The sequence below is a fragment of the Medicago sativa genome, chromosome 6 (assembly GCF_051527215.1).
Source record: "Medicago sativa cultivar Bolivia chromosome 6, Bolivia_mono, whole genome shotgun sequence".
NCBI classification, from domain to species: Eukaryota; Viridiplantae; Streptophyta; class Magnoliopsida; order Fabales; family Fabaceae; genus Medicago; species Medicago sativa.
The window spans coordinates 84988800-85003618 of NC_140754.1; the positions used below are offsets into that span (position 1 = coordinate 84988800).

At 33.9% G+C, this 14819-nt stretch overlaps 2 protein-coding genes and 1 pseudogene across 3 annotated transcripts; 1 reads left to right on the forward strand and 2 right to left on the reverse strand.

The window, feature by feature from the left end:
• Window positions 1-1810: 1810 nt before the first annotated feature.
• LOC146917599 (kunitz trypsin inhibitor 5 pseudogene) lies at window positions 1811-2656 on the forward strand (annotated as a pseudogene). The gene has a single exon (XR_015015785.1). The product of XR_015015785.1 is annotated as a kunitz trypsin inhibitor 5 pseudogene (transcript).
• A 976-nt stretch (window positions 2657-3632) lies between these two features.
• On the reverse strand, window positions 3633-7356 carry LOC146917600 (uncharacterized). The gene is made up of 4 exons (XM_085719431.1): window positions 5600-7356; window positions 5006-5014; window positions 4222-4319; window positions 3633-3849 (listed from the first exon to the last, which is right to left on the reverse strand). Exons 1-4 carry the CDS (start codon window positions 6634-6636, stop codon window positions 3746-3748), a joined length of 1248 nt encoding a protein of 415 aa, XP_085575557.1. The 5' UTR covers window positions 6637-7356; the 3' UTR covers window positions 3633-3745.
• A 5333-nt stretch (window positions 7357-12689) lies between these two features.
• On the reverse strand, window positions 12690-14686 carry LOC146917601 (uncharacterized). The gene is made up of 2 exons (XM_085719430.1): window positions 12938-14686; window positions 12690-12767 (listed from the first exon to the last, which is right to left on the reverse strand). The coding sequence occupies exon 1, from the start codon at window positions 14651-14653 to the stop codon at window positions 12950-12952; it is 1704 nt and encodes a 567-aa protein (XP_085575556.1). The 5' UTR covers window positions 14654-14686; the 3' UTR covers window positions 12690-12767; window positions 12938-12949.
• Between the last annotated feature and the right edge of the window lie 133 nt (window positions 14687-14819).

Genomic DNA, 14819 nt, shown 5'->3' on the forward strand with positions numbered 1-14819 from the left:
TTGTAAGTAGCTTCCTAGCTTTAAGTACATACATGACTTTGTTAGGGATGTAATTTGTGATATATTAAGGCGCGGGAATATCAGCGAAGAAGGAGGGCTTGTGAACTTCTGGATTGACCCACTAGATAGAAGATCGACACTTATATCATAAAAGATGTGTCAAGCAAAGTTGCCAAACATGAGAAAGCGTGTTCTAACAATCAACATGCTCTTATATCATTTGCTTTTGACACTTCTGGCTTCCTAGCACTAGAGGTCGTTGACCTTCTACATATGGTTCCAAGGGTCATGCACATCAATGTCATGACTCCTAGGTCCATGAATGTTGTGTTTACGAGGATTGATTTTTCTATCCAAAATGGCCTATCAGCGCAACTTGTTGCCTACTTGCCTTTTATTCATGCGAAATTAATCATTGATATATAAAATGAATGAAAATATATTGACGCAGTACGGAAGCGTAGGGTTAGCAAGCGCTAAACCTAGATAGAAAAGGACAAGTTTGCAAGCGACAAACTTGTGAAAATAGGGTTGCAAGCAACAAACCTATCAAAATAAGGGTTTCCGGAATCCACCATAATTGAGAGAAAATCTCGAATAATTTTATTGAATCAAAAAGTGTGCCTCTTAGGCTACATAAGTTCTGCTTATATAGTGAAAGAAATAACAAACCTGTGGGCTGAAATAAAATAAAACGAAATAATAATAGAAAGTTCTAGAAAACTACTAAGATTTGGCTAAAATAAAATACTATAAAATTACTAAGAAACCCTCCTACATCATATATTATTCGGTAAAAGAAAAAAAAACATTATAATATTAGGTCATTTATACTATTATTGGTGCTTTTAGTTTAAAGTCAAAGTATTTAACATTAGTAACTTATAATTTAAGAGACCAATATGAAACAAAAAAAACTTTAATTATATATTTCATTCTACTTTGACAAAAACTGTTTTTGAGTGAATTGATTTTCTAAAATTGATTCTTACTAAAAATGAGTTGTTGAAAAAGTGATTTATGTTTGAATATATTTATGTAAAAGTGAATTGAATTAAAAATTTGTGTGTTAATTAGAATCAATTCTAAAATCATAAGCTACGAATAGAAGCTTTAAGTAGACATCGTTTAAATTTATGTACAATTTTAGAATCGAAAGCTATAAATAGTAGCTTTAAATAGACATCATTTAAGTAGACATAGTTTAATTTTGTGTGAATCAATTGTTAGTGAGTTGAATTATTTGATTTTATTTGTGTTTCTACACGTCGTTTAATTAAACGTTAGTTTTTCTTTTCAGCGGTTTAAGCATATTGTAATCCAATAGATAAGAAAAAAACTTTGTCATGTTCTGCATATGATATAAGTCTGGCTAGTGCCTTAGATAGATATTCAATTATATATGTACCAAATGTACTTGCTTGTTTACTAGATACTTAGATAGACCGTTTAATAAGTCTGGCTATTATTCCTTTGGTTAGTTTTTTTCAAAATCAATATACTGCATTCATATCAATTATATTATATTCAAAATAGACTCTCCAAATATTATAATTAATTGAAAGTCATCAAAGGATAATAATATAAAGAAATAACCCTTCAAAGGGCCAATTGTATTCATATCAAAAGGGTTTGTGCTGGTGAGTTTTTAAATAGGATTACTATTATAATATCTTGGTGACAACATGCCAATTGTATTGCATATTGGTCAAAAGTTTGGCCTTAATTAAAAGTGTGGAAATTGTTTAGGTTACCCATAGATAAGAAAATGTAAGTACGTACTTCCCTCTATAAATTGATATTCTTCAAATTGCCATAAACTTCATCCATCACAAACCAAACTTAATTACCAATCACCTAAATCATACAAAACAATGAAAAACACATTGATATCATTTGTCCTTCTCTTTGCCTTCTTGAGCACACAACCACTTCTTGGAGCAGCTGAAGCTTCAAATGAACAAGTGGTCGACACATTAGGCAAGAAACTCCGAGCTGATGCTAATTACTATATTATCCCGGTTATACCCATTCACAGGTGTGGACCTTATGGTAAATGTAGAAGTAGTGGTTCAAGTCTTGCCCTAGCAAGTATTGGAAAAACTTGCCCTCTTGATGTTGTGGTTGTTGATAGATATCAAGCATTGCCACTAACCTTTACACCCGTTAACCCAAAGAAGGGTGTCATTCGTGTCTCAACTGATTTAAACATCAAATTCTCATCTCGTCCAACTTGTCTACACCATTCCATGGTGTGGAAGCTTGATCGTTTTAATGTTTCTAAGAGACAATGGTTTATTACTATTGGTGGTGTTGTTGGAAATCCGGGATGGGAAACCATTAATAATTGGTTCAAGATTGAGAAGTATGGTGATGCTTATAAGATGGTGTTTTGCCCTAGTGTGGTGCAGTCTTTCAAGCATATGTGTAAGGATGTTGGAGTGTTTGTTGATGAAAATGGGAATAAGCGTTTGGCTTTAAGTGACGTTCCTCTTAAAGTTAAATTTCAACAAGCTTGATGAAAGCCTCTCTAATATAATGCATAAAAGATAAAAAAAAATATATGCATTTTATCTTTCAATAATGTTTATTGGGATCCTCAAAGTTAGGGTTCCATGTTACAAATAAAATAAATAAAACATACTAATGTTTATCATCCTGGCTATAGTAATATAGTAATTCTTTAAATTACTTCATATTGTGTAGTCCGTAATTTACAAAAGTAACATCTATGGTTAACTAGGCTAACAAAACAAGATCACCTCACTGACATCCTTAAGAATGGACACCCAAATGAGGTGTGGGGTAGTCACCATATAAAACTGTTACTAGGCTAACAAGAGGGCAGCAATGACAAAGCAAACAGGTTCAAGATTCTCAAGCAAATACATAGTGCAGAAACTATGAATACTGAGACAATTTAATGTTTCAGATTTCTACTCAACCTACTCTGCTGCTCTTGGATCATCAAAGATTAGTAACATTGTTTTTTTTATAGCCTAAACATATTTCAGTAGAAAACAATTGGTGTATGAAAAATATATAGAAAACCGTTGGAGATATATCTGAGCCACAGAGGTGACACAGGTTCCTACAAAGGCCCTCAAATTGTTAAAAGTATCCAAATAATAGGATTTTAGTTTTAGGCATTGAAGGAAAGAAACAGTGAACAGAAACTGAAAAATGCGAAAATATCTCGAATAGGTGCCACTTGATCAACACACCCTCTGGAATTGTGAAGAACCATACTGGTTTCCTGATTCCTTCACTTTTCTATGCAAAATGTTTAATCAATAATACCAGGATTCAAGTGAAACAAAATGATTCGATTACAGTGAAGAGTGAAGGCTTAAAGTTTTTTCTTAAATTCTAGGAATTAGTTTACTTGAATAAGAAGCAAGCATAAGCAATATTTAATAACTTATAATGGTCACACACCATGGCTTGATGCACATTGCAAACCTCTCCAAAACGCATATCAAATCACAGTTGTTGCTGGCCTAGCAGTCTAAGTGTGCCGCTGAGGCCATCAACTAAAATACATATTTCAAAAAATGATAATACATGTATTTATTTTTATTTTTTTGATATCATAATACATGTATTTTTAAAAGGTGAATTATGAACCATACTCATGAATATGATATGCCGTCATTATTAAAAAAGTGTGCAGGTGCTGCCATCCTAAACCATTCATCATATTTATGGTATATCAAGAGAAGATACTAGATACACAAATGTTCCATCAAAGATAAAGACCAGGAACCATATTTAGGAAATGAGTATCTGCAGAATATGACAGACCTTTCAAAAGCTCAGACTTGGATTCAGCACCATGTTCAACCTTACCTTTCACAGATCAAAATGACTTTGCATAACTGTGGGAAATGAGGTATTCAATAGCAATGATACTTAGATAATGTTGAAGCTTCACCCACCAATGCAAAATGAGCATGCTTTTAGTCAGCCCCAAAAAAAGTTATTGGTGATTTCTATGCCCAATCTATCAAAGAATGCACATCCACTCATACCTAGTGACTACCTATCATAGTTCAATAATAGCATCTCATAAGGATTTCGAGGGGGAGAAGCAGTCCCTCTTTGCAATTCACTAACAAGTAAAATTATGTAAAAAATATAAATAACAACCTCTTCTAATATCATGATAAGACGTAGACTCCACAATAGAGGAACATAATTATACAACATTCTAAATAAAACCTAAATCTATAGAACCATGTCCAGACCGAACTTCAAGAGGCGGGTAAAGATTACTTTTTCTTTGGAAGAAACGGGTGAAAAGGCAATAAGCCTTTTTCCTTGCACATTAAATGACACAAGGGTTCATTGATGCATTCAGAGTAAAAGTCAAAGACATATAGCATCATATAGCTATAGGAAGTGACTCTGTCGGCAATGTAACACAAGTGGGAAAAGACAGAGTCACTCGTCCTCAAAAAGTATACTCGCTATAATATGCATCAGGATGTCCACCTGCATCCCCAAGAATGATGCCCTAACTAACTGTGCAGTAGTCTCCATTCATATATGTTGCAAGATTAACAACATGCCTTAAGTTCTTCCATTTTAAGCACAATGAATACATGATATACTACAATAAGTCTATGACTTAACAGTACGTGTATCGAAACATAGATCTCATTTAAGCAAGATTTCAATTAGCTTTAAACAACATATAATATTTCCAAGAATCAAATTTAACATCAAAATCAACAATTATGTCGGAAATAGAATCATGCTTCCTACAAGCATGCAATTTCTAAATTCTAAACTATATTTCTACTGACCAAACAATTTCAAGGCCAGACCTTAGTTACTCATTTAAGTTTTAGCATTTCAGCCTTAAGTTTAGCATTCTAAAATAGCTAAGCTTCCTAAGATTAGAATTATGTAAAAGTACAAGTATAACTAAGATAAAATAAATGAAGTTACTTGTTAGTTGTTTTGTGCCAACTCAATTTAGAATCCATAAGATAGGCTCCGCAAGCCAAATCTTAATCAGCCTGTTTTCCTACATCTGGTACTTCTTAAGTTCAATTATGATTAAGAAATTCTGTCTCAATACTGAAAAAATTTGAATTATGCAGCAAAACAGATTCTGCGGGACAACTATATTTCATGACCTTTCTAGCTCTCAATACTTCTTTCAAGGCATATTTAAGTTGACTATGAAGCTGTAATGGGGCAATAGATACTCATTATGCAGCAATTTCATTTAGCTAAACGAACACACCAAGTCCTGCTTACCCATATGCTGGCTATGAAATCATTTGTTAAGGCAACCCTTCCATCGAAATTAGTCTATACAACAGTTCAGATCATTCAAAGTTTCAGTCAAGTTCAAAGCAGAAAGGTATACTAACATCCAAATCTGCAGATAAGAGGGTGCACAACTTTCATAATTGATTGATGAAACTCTCAATGAGGTAAGACAATATCATATAGAGAAATCGAAATGGAAGATACACAAGAAGTATAAAGGTTTTTGTAAACACAGTTAACAAAAACAATAAAAAAAGTTTATTTTCCAGGCAAGTACATAAAATGAAATGATGCTATCAAATAGTTTCAGTCTTACAATAGACCTCGCGCGATCATTTCACGAAGAAGTTTCTCTGCCATATCATTTTCATCTTTTTTGAACAGAGAAAGGATAATTATTTCATAAGTTTTAGCATTTGGAATGCATCCATTCTCTTCCATTTTTGACAGCAAGGCCAATGCTTCATCAAACAAGTCGTTGTCACAAAACCCTTGAATCATAACGGTATATGTATAGACATTTAGATTATGGCCTTTGACCAAAAGATCTTCAAAAACTTTACGTGCATCCTCCAGTTTTCCACTTTGGCACAGTCCTTTGATAAGAATAGTGTATGTGTACATATCTGGTTGAATACCCTTGTCTTTCAATTTTGTTAATAATGCAACTGCCTTGTCAACCTGATGGTTTTTGCATAAAGCATCCAATATAGAACTGTAAGTAATTATATCAGGTGGTTGACCTCTATCATGCATCTCATCGACTAACTTCAAAGCATAAGAGATTTTCCCCGATTTACACAAACCATCAATAAGGGAATTGTAAGTTACCACATTAGGAATAATTTTTTTGCAATGCATTTCTTTAAAGAGTTTCATGGCTTCATCCACCATTTTAATCTTACAAAATCCGTTAATCATGATATTGTAACTCTGAACATTAGAAGTCACTCCCCTATGAGACATAGTGTTGAATATACTCTTGGCCTTGTTCACTTCATTTACCAGACAATATCCATCCATTAAAGAGCAGTAAGTAACAACATCAGGTTTGATGCCTTGTTTCATCATCATAGCTAACACATTTTTAGCTTCTTTCACCCTTCCTTCCTTGCAAAATCCATCAACCAATATACTAAAGGTATACACATCAGGGTTGATTTCTTCCGATATCATTTTATTGAACAAACCAATTGCATCATTCAATTTACCAACAATGCAAAATCCACTAATTAAAGCATTGTAAGTGAAAACATCAGAGGAAATTCTCTTAGAAACCATTTCAGAGTATAAACCAAAAGCTTCATTAACAAGTTTAACTTTGCACATGCTATCAATAATGGTGTTGTACATTACCACATCAGGTTGCACCAATTTCCCATCAACTCGTCTCAACAATTGTAAAGCAGCGCTTGTTTGTCCAGCTTTACATAACCCATTAATCAAGGTCCCATAACTAACTTGGTTATAACGAAATCCAAGCGCTACCAGCTTGTCATGAAAGTGCAATGCTCTGAAGTGTGGTCAGAGTTATGACATTTGGGTGATAACCCTTTTTGAGAATGTTGGCAAATACAGAAAAAGAAAGAGAGTTTTGACCCAATTGAGAAAAACAATTGATCAAGATGCTCAAAGTGACTAAGTTTGAAGCAATTCCGTTGAATTCCATCTGTCGATGAAGTGAAATGGCAGTATGGTAACAATTGATCTTACCAAATTCAAAGATGGGGGGTGTTGGGTTGATGTTGAGAATTCGATCGAATGATGAAATGAGATTGTGTTCCTCATCTTGGTGATGATGTAATTGAGAGTATAGCCGTGTTGAGCTTGAAGAAGAAGTAGAGAGGAAACGAATAAAATAATTAGGGTTTGAAAAATTGGGGATGAATATGGAGACGGAAGAAACAAACCTCAAATTTGAAAACAACATAGATAACAGGTCTGGGATGGTGAATTCTAGGGGTGGGCATGGTGCGGTTAACCATATTAACCGAACCGAACTGAACCGAAGTGTTGAAATGGTTCGAAATAACCGAACCGAACCGTTTAAGGTTTGGAAATAACCGAACTGAACCAAAGTTATGGTTCGGTTAACCGTTTACTTGTATTAACCGAACCGAACTGAACCAAAACCAAAATTAAGCTATTTTAGGGAACCATATTAACCGAATCAAAATTAAATTATAACATCATATTCATAAGCTATTTTAGTCAAGTATTCCAATAAATTTGTGAAGAATTAATAATTCAATTAGTCAATGAAATCAAAAGTACCTTAAATTCCACACATAACAACACAATAATAAAATAAAACGGTACTGCATATGCATGAAAGCTGTAAAAATTTACACAACAATCCAAACATTTGAAAAAGAAAAAAAAGCGGTGTTTGTGAAAAAATGATGAAAATGAAAAAGAGAAGAGAATGGGGAAGAAAGGTTACGAACCAGAGGCAAAAGGAAGTAGTGAAGAAGAAGCCATCGTAATGGTTTGTTTGTTTGAGAAGGAGAAGAAGAAAGAGTAAAAGCACTTTTCAGTTCAACTTATTTGTGATGTGTTGTGCGTGCAGTGAAACGAAACATGTGTGTTGCCCCTGCGTTTGTTTGTGTTGGGTTAAGTTACTTTCAGAAATTTAGGTTCCTATGCTGGGGTCAGAAAATAATGGTTTGGTTCAGTTAATTGAGCTCGGTTTGGTTCGGTTAACCGTTCGGTTCAGTTAATGAACTGTTTTTAAAATAACAGTTCGGTTCAATAACCAATGTAATGGTTCAGTTAATTTTAGTTTGGTTCGGTTCAGTTAACCGGTTCGGTTCAGTTTTTGGATATTTTTGCCCACCCCTAGTGAATTCTTGTGTCTTCCTTATATAATTCCTTGACTAGTGCCCCGATGACACTGGTTAACATTTTCCATAAAAAAAAAAAAAAAAAAAAATAACACTATACTAGGACGGTATCAATGTTGTACCATGTTGACAAAATCACAAAAAAGAAAAATATAAAAAAGAAATAATAAATATCACTTGTTTAATGAAAAAGACATAAAAATTAATTTGAGAAGGTAATTTTAAGTCAAAATTGACCCTAAAACACCCTCTCCAACTCCAATGAAGAAGAAGAAGAAGAAAAGAGTGGGGACTGGATTTTTAATAATTTTGTACTTTGATATATACGTTTATGGGGGGGTATTTTTACTGGCTCCTCAAAAAACTAGTAAAAATACCCTCTAAAAAAAAGAGAAATTATATTTATACAACTATTTTCTAACAACTTTTGTGACAACTTTCTCTCTCAGACTCACATTATATTTTTACTTTCTCTCTCTCTATTGTTTTGGTTTTCGTGTCAACACATAGTTTTCTTTGTAAAAAGAGGAGTGTTATTTGAACACCCATTTGAGGTGACAACTTATGTGACAACCACAATTTACAAAAAAAAAAAATAGTATTTACACGAAAACCATAGCAATAGAGAGATAAATTAAAAAGTAATGTAAGTATGACAGAGAAAGTTGTCACAAAAATTGTCAGAAAATGGATGTTCAAATATCATTTCTCTTGTAAAAATATGGTTGTCAATGTGGTTGTCAATCAAATTGATGTCCAAATAACATTGCTCTAAAAAAAACTAGTAAAAATATCATTCTCTCCTTGTGAGAAGTATCCTTATCACTCTCTCCTTGTGAGAAGTAACCCTATCATTATCCTCCTTGACTGACTCACCTCTTGTCATGGCATCTCTTCATCACCTCTCTTTGAGCAATGAAGAGGATGAACTTGAACTCCAACCAAATGAAATCCCCAAACAAATCACAGACCCTCGCATCTGCCTTGTTGGACGCTTCCTCCCTAATCAATCAATTCGATCCCACATGATGATGGAAGAGATTGAATCCTTTTCAAGGCCGGAGTACAAAGCCAAGAACAACTTAAATTACCATTGTAAATTTCACTTAACTGTTGCTGCTTGGTTGACATCTATCCAGCTTTTATAGAACATACATAAGCTGTTGTTGCTTGGTTCAATTTCACTTAACTGGACATTAACATTAAGCCTTAAGTTCGTCAATATTAAGCACAAAGAATGCATTATATGTGATTGAAATTCTAATTGTGTTCACATGTAAAAATATGATCATTCTCATTTTACATTTATTGATTGATGCTCTAATTGGTAGACAAATTCAACATTCATAATCCTTATCATGCAGAATTTTTCTCCAAGAATTGGCTTTTTAGTCTACATAAACCAGAAACTAGTGAAGCAAAACTTTTTTTAATAAGAAAAATATCATTAATTACAAATATAGAATTTAACAATTATGGTTAACGGTTAAAACTTCCATGCCCTCTAAAAATGAAGTTTCTAAACCAAACAAGATCACCTCGCTGACATCCTTATCTAAAGGATTGTGGCTGGGACAACTGCTACTATCACTGCCCATCAAATGGTCAGTTACGAAGGTTCCAGGAGGAAAAGTAAAGGACATATAGCATCATCGAGCTATCGGAAATGACTCTATCTGCAACAACAGGTGGAAAAGTAAAAATATACTCGCTAGTATACTTACTTATTATAATGTCCAAGTCCTTTTTTAAGAGTGGATACCCAAAGGTGTGGGGTAGTTACCATATAAAACTGTTACTAGACTAACAACAAGGAATAAGCTCTTAAATTTTAAGCACAATTAATGCACAATATGCTACAATATGTCTATGACTTAACACCACAAGAATCTGATACATAGTGCAGCAATTACAGGAGGGCAGCAATTACAGAGCAAACAGGTTCAAGTTTCTCAAGCAAATACATAGTGCAGAAACTATGAATTAAAAAAAAGGGCAACCCGGTGCACTAAAGCTCCCGCATACGCAGGGTCCGGGAAGGGGTCCCACCAATTGGTGTATTGTACGCAGCCTTACTATGTTTCTTACACAAGAGGCTGTTTCCAGGACTTGAACCCGTGACCTTCCAGTCACATGACAACAACTTTACCAGTTGCACCAAGGTTACCCCTCTAGTGCAGAAACTATGAATACTGAGACAAATTTAATGTTTGAATTTCTACTCAGCCTACTCCTCTGCTGCTCTTGGATCATCAAAGATTAGTAACATTGTTTTTTTTATAGCATAAACATATTTCAGTAGAAAACAATTGGTGTATGAAAAATATATAGAAAATCGTAGGAGATATATCTGAGCCACAGAGGTGACACAGGTTCCTACAAAGGCCTCCAAATTGTTAAAATTATCCAAATAATAGGATTTTAGTTTTAGCCATTGAAGGAAAGAAACAGAGAACAGAAACTGAAAAATGAGAAAATATCTCAAATAGGTACCACTTGATCAACACTCCCTCTGGAAATGTGAAGAACCATACTGGTTTCTTGATTCCTTCACTTTTCTATGCAAAATGTTTAATCAAAAATACCAGGAGTCAAGCGAAACAAAATGGATAAAATACAATGAAGTGAAGAGTGAAGACTTAAAGTAGTTTCATATAAAACCAAATTTGTAAACTATTTTCTAAATCTACTCATCTTTCGTGTGCTGATAGATTTCTCGAATTCTAGGAATTAGTTTACTTGAATAAGAAGCAAGCCTAAGCAAGAATTCATAACTTCTCATGGTCACAATTCATGGCTTGATTTTCATTGCAAACCTCACCAAAACACATATCAAATCACAGTTGTTGCTGGCCTGGAAGTCTTGGTTTGCAGCTGAGGCCATCAACTAAAATAGATATTTCAAAAAATGATAATAGATGTATTTCTCATTTTTAAAAGGTGAATTATGAACCATACTCATGAACATGATATGCTGTCATTATGAAAAAAGTGCGCAGGTGCTGCCATACTAAACCCTTCATCATATTTATGGTATATCAAGAGAAGATACAGATACACAAATGTTCCATCAAATTAGTATCTGCAGAATATGACAGACCTTTCAAAAGCTCAGACTTGGATTCAACACCATGTTCAACCTTACCTTTCACAAATCAAAAAGACTTTGCATAACTGTGGGAAATGAGGTATTCAATAGCAATGATAGCATCACAGAGCTTGTGATTTCTATGTCCAGTCTATCAAAGAATGAACATACACTCATACCTAGTGACTACCGATCATAGTTCAATAATAGCATCTCATAAGGATTTCGAGGGGGAGAAGCAGTCCCTCCTTGCTATCCACAAACAAGTAAAATTGTGTAAAAAAATAAAAAATAACAACCTCTTCTAACATATCATGATGAGTCGTAGACTCCATAGTAGAGGAACATAATACAACATTCTAAATAAAACCTAAAGCTATAGAACCATGTCCAGACCGAACTTCAAGAGGCAGGTAAAGATTGCTATAAGAAGTAACTCTGTCAGCAATGCAACACAAGTGGGAAAAGACAGAGTCACTCGTCCTCTAAAAGTATACTCGCTAGAATATGCATTAGGATGTCCACCTGCATCCCCAAGAATGATGCCCTAACTAACTGTGCAGTAGTCTCCATTCATATATCTTGCAACATTAACAACATGCCTTAAGTTCTTCAATTTTAAGCACAGTGATGCATGCTATACTACAATAAGTCTATGACTTAACAGTACGTGTATTATTGAAACATAGATTTCATTTACGCAAGAATTCAATTAGCTTTAAACAACATACAATATTTCCAAGAATCAAATTTCACATCGAAATGAACAATTATGCCGGAAATAGAATCATGCTTCCTACAAGCATGCAATTTCTAAATTCTAAACTCTATTTCTAGTGACCAAACAAATTCAAGGCCAGACCTTAGTTACTCATTTTTAGCTTACTTCAATTAAGTGTCAAGCTTGTCTCTATTGTTTACAACTCAGGTTATAGCATTCTAAATTAGTTCAGCTTCCTAAGATTATAATTATGTAGAAGTACAAGTATAACTAAAGATAAAATAAATGACGTTACTTGGTTTGTGCCAATTCATTTTAGAAGCCATAAGATAGGCTCAGCACGCCAAATCTTAATCACCATTTTTCCTACAACTGATACTTCTTCTTAAGTTCAATTATGATTGAGAAATCCTGTCTCAACACTGAAAAATTAGAATTATGCAGCAAAACAGATTCTGCGGGGACAACAATATTTCAAGATCTTTCTAGCTCTCAACTTCTTTCAAGGCATATTTAAGTTGACTATGAAGCTGAAATGGGGCCTTAGATACTCACTATGCAGCAATTTAATTTAGCTATTCGAGCACACTAAGCCCATCTTCCCCATATACTGGCTATAAAATCATTTGTTAAGGCAGCCGTTCCATCGAAATTAGTCTATAAAACAATTTGGATCATTCAAAGTTTCACTCAAGATAAATAAATAAATAAATAAATGTAGTTCAAAGCAGAAAGGTATACTAACATCCAAATCTGCAGATAAGAGGGTGCACAACTTTCATAATTGATTGATGGAACTCTCATTGAGGTAATATAATATAATATAGAGAAACTGAAATGGAAGATATACGAGAAGGATAAAGGTTTTGCTAAACACGGTTAACAATAACAATAAAAAAAGTGTCTTTTCCACTAGCAGAGGCAAGTACATAAAATGAAATGATGCTGTCGAATTAAAAAATAAATACAATATAACAATGTTTATATAGCAAAACATTTTACCTAGTTTCAGTCTTACAATAGACCTCTTGTAATCATTTGACGAAGAAGTTTCTCCGCCTTATCATTTTCATCTCTATCAAACAGAGAACAGATGATTATTTCATAAGTTACAGCGTCTGGAATGCAACTATTGTCTTCCATTTTTGACAACATAGCCAATGCTTCATCAAACAAGCCGTTGTTGCAAAACCCATGGATCATAACGGTATATGTGTTGACAGTTATATTATAGCCTTTGACCAAAAGATCCTCAAAAATATTCCGTGCATCCTCTAGTCTTCCACCTTTACACAATCCATCAATAAGAATAGTGTATGTGTACATATTTGGTCGAATACCCTCGTCTTTCAATTTTGTTAATAATGCAATTCCTTTCTCAACCTGATGGTTTTTGCATAAAGCATCCAATATAGAACTGTAAGTAATTATATCAGGTTGTTGCCCTCGATCATGCATCTCATCGACAAGTTCCAAAGCATATGATATTCTTCCAGATTTGCACAATCCATCGATAAGGGAACTATAAGTTATCACATCAGGAAAAATTTGTTTGTGATGCATTTCTTTGAAAAGTCTCATGGCTTCATCCACCATTTTAATCTTACAAAATCCATTAATCATGATACTGTAGCTCCGAACATTAGCAGTCACTCCCCTATGAGACATAGTGTTGAATATATTCTTAGCCTTATTCACTTCTTTAACTAGGCAATATCCATCCATTAAAGAGTTATAAGTAACAACATTAGGTTTAATGCCTTGTTTCATCATTATAGCAAACACAGTTTTACAGTCTTTCATCTTTCCTTCCTTACAAAATCCATCAACCACTATACTAAAGGTATACACATTTGGATTGATGTTTTCGAATATCATTTTATTAAACAACTCAATTGCATCTTTCAATTTACCAACAATACAAAAGCCACTAATTAAAGCATTGTAAGTGAAAATATCAGGGGAAATTCTCTTAGAAACCATTTCAGAATATAAATCAAAAGCCTCATTAACATGTTTATCTTTACACATACTATCAATGATCGCAGTGTACATTACCACATTAGGCTGAACCAATTTTCCATCAACTCGTCGTAGCAATTCAAGGGCGGCTTTTGTTTCACCAACTTTACACAATCCATTAATCAAGGTTCCATAACTAACTTGGTTCAATTGAAATCCAAGCGCTGCCACCTTATCATGAAAGTGCAATGCTTGATGAATCTGACCTTTGAGACTGAGACCCTTTATGAGTGTAGTGAAGGTTATGGTATTGGGATGATAACCCATTTTGAGAATCTTTGCGAAAACAGAAAAAGCAAAAGGGATGTGACCCAATTGGCAGAAAGAATTGATGAGAATGTTGCAATTGAGAAAGTCAAGTTTAATTCCCTTAAATTCCATTTTTTGAGAAAGTGAAACAACAGTGGAGAAATGATTGGATTTGACAAGGGAACCTAAAATCTTACCGAATTCGATGTCGGGAGGAGTTGGATTCTGACGAAGCAAGCGATAGAACAATGAAACAGCATCAACAACTACATCATTGTTACTATGGAATGAAATTGAAGAAGAGGAGAAGGGAAAAGAAGGAATGAAATAGAAATGGGTGTTTTTCGAAAATTGAAAAGGATGAAACTTTTTTGAAACAAAGAGAGAAACAGGAACAAGATTGTACCTCAGCAACATCGAAGAAGAAGAACAAGAAGAACGAAACATTGTTGTGTCCTAAAATGACGTTGAATGGGAGTACGAAATAATGAGCTTTGTAGTTAGGTACTCTTTACTTTTTTTTTTTTTTTTTTGGAAATGTTAACGAGTGCCCCGGAGCACTTTTTATGAATTGTTTGACTTTTTTAAAGAATAACTTTCAAATTTAGCATGC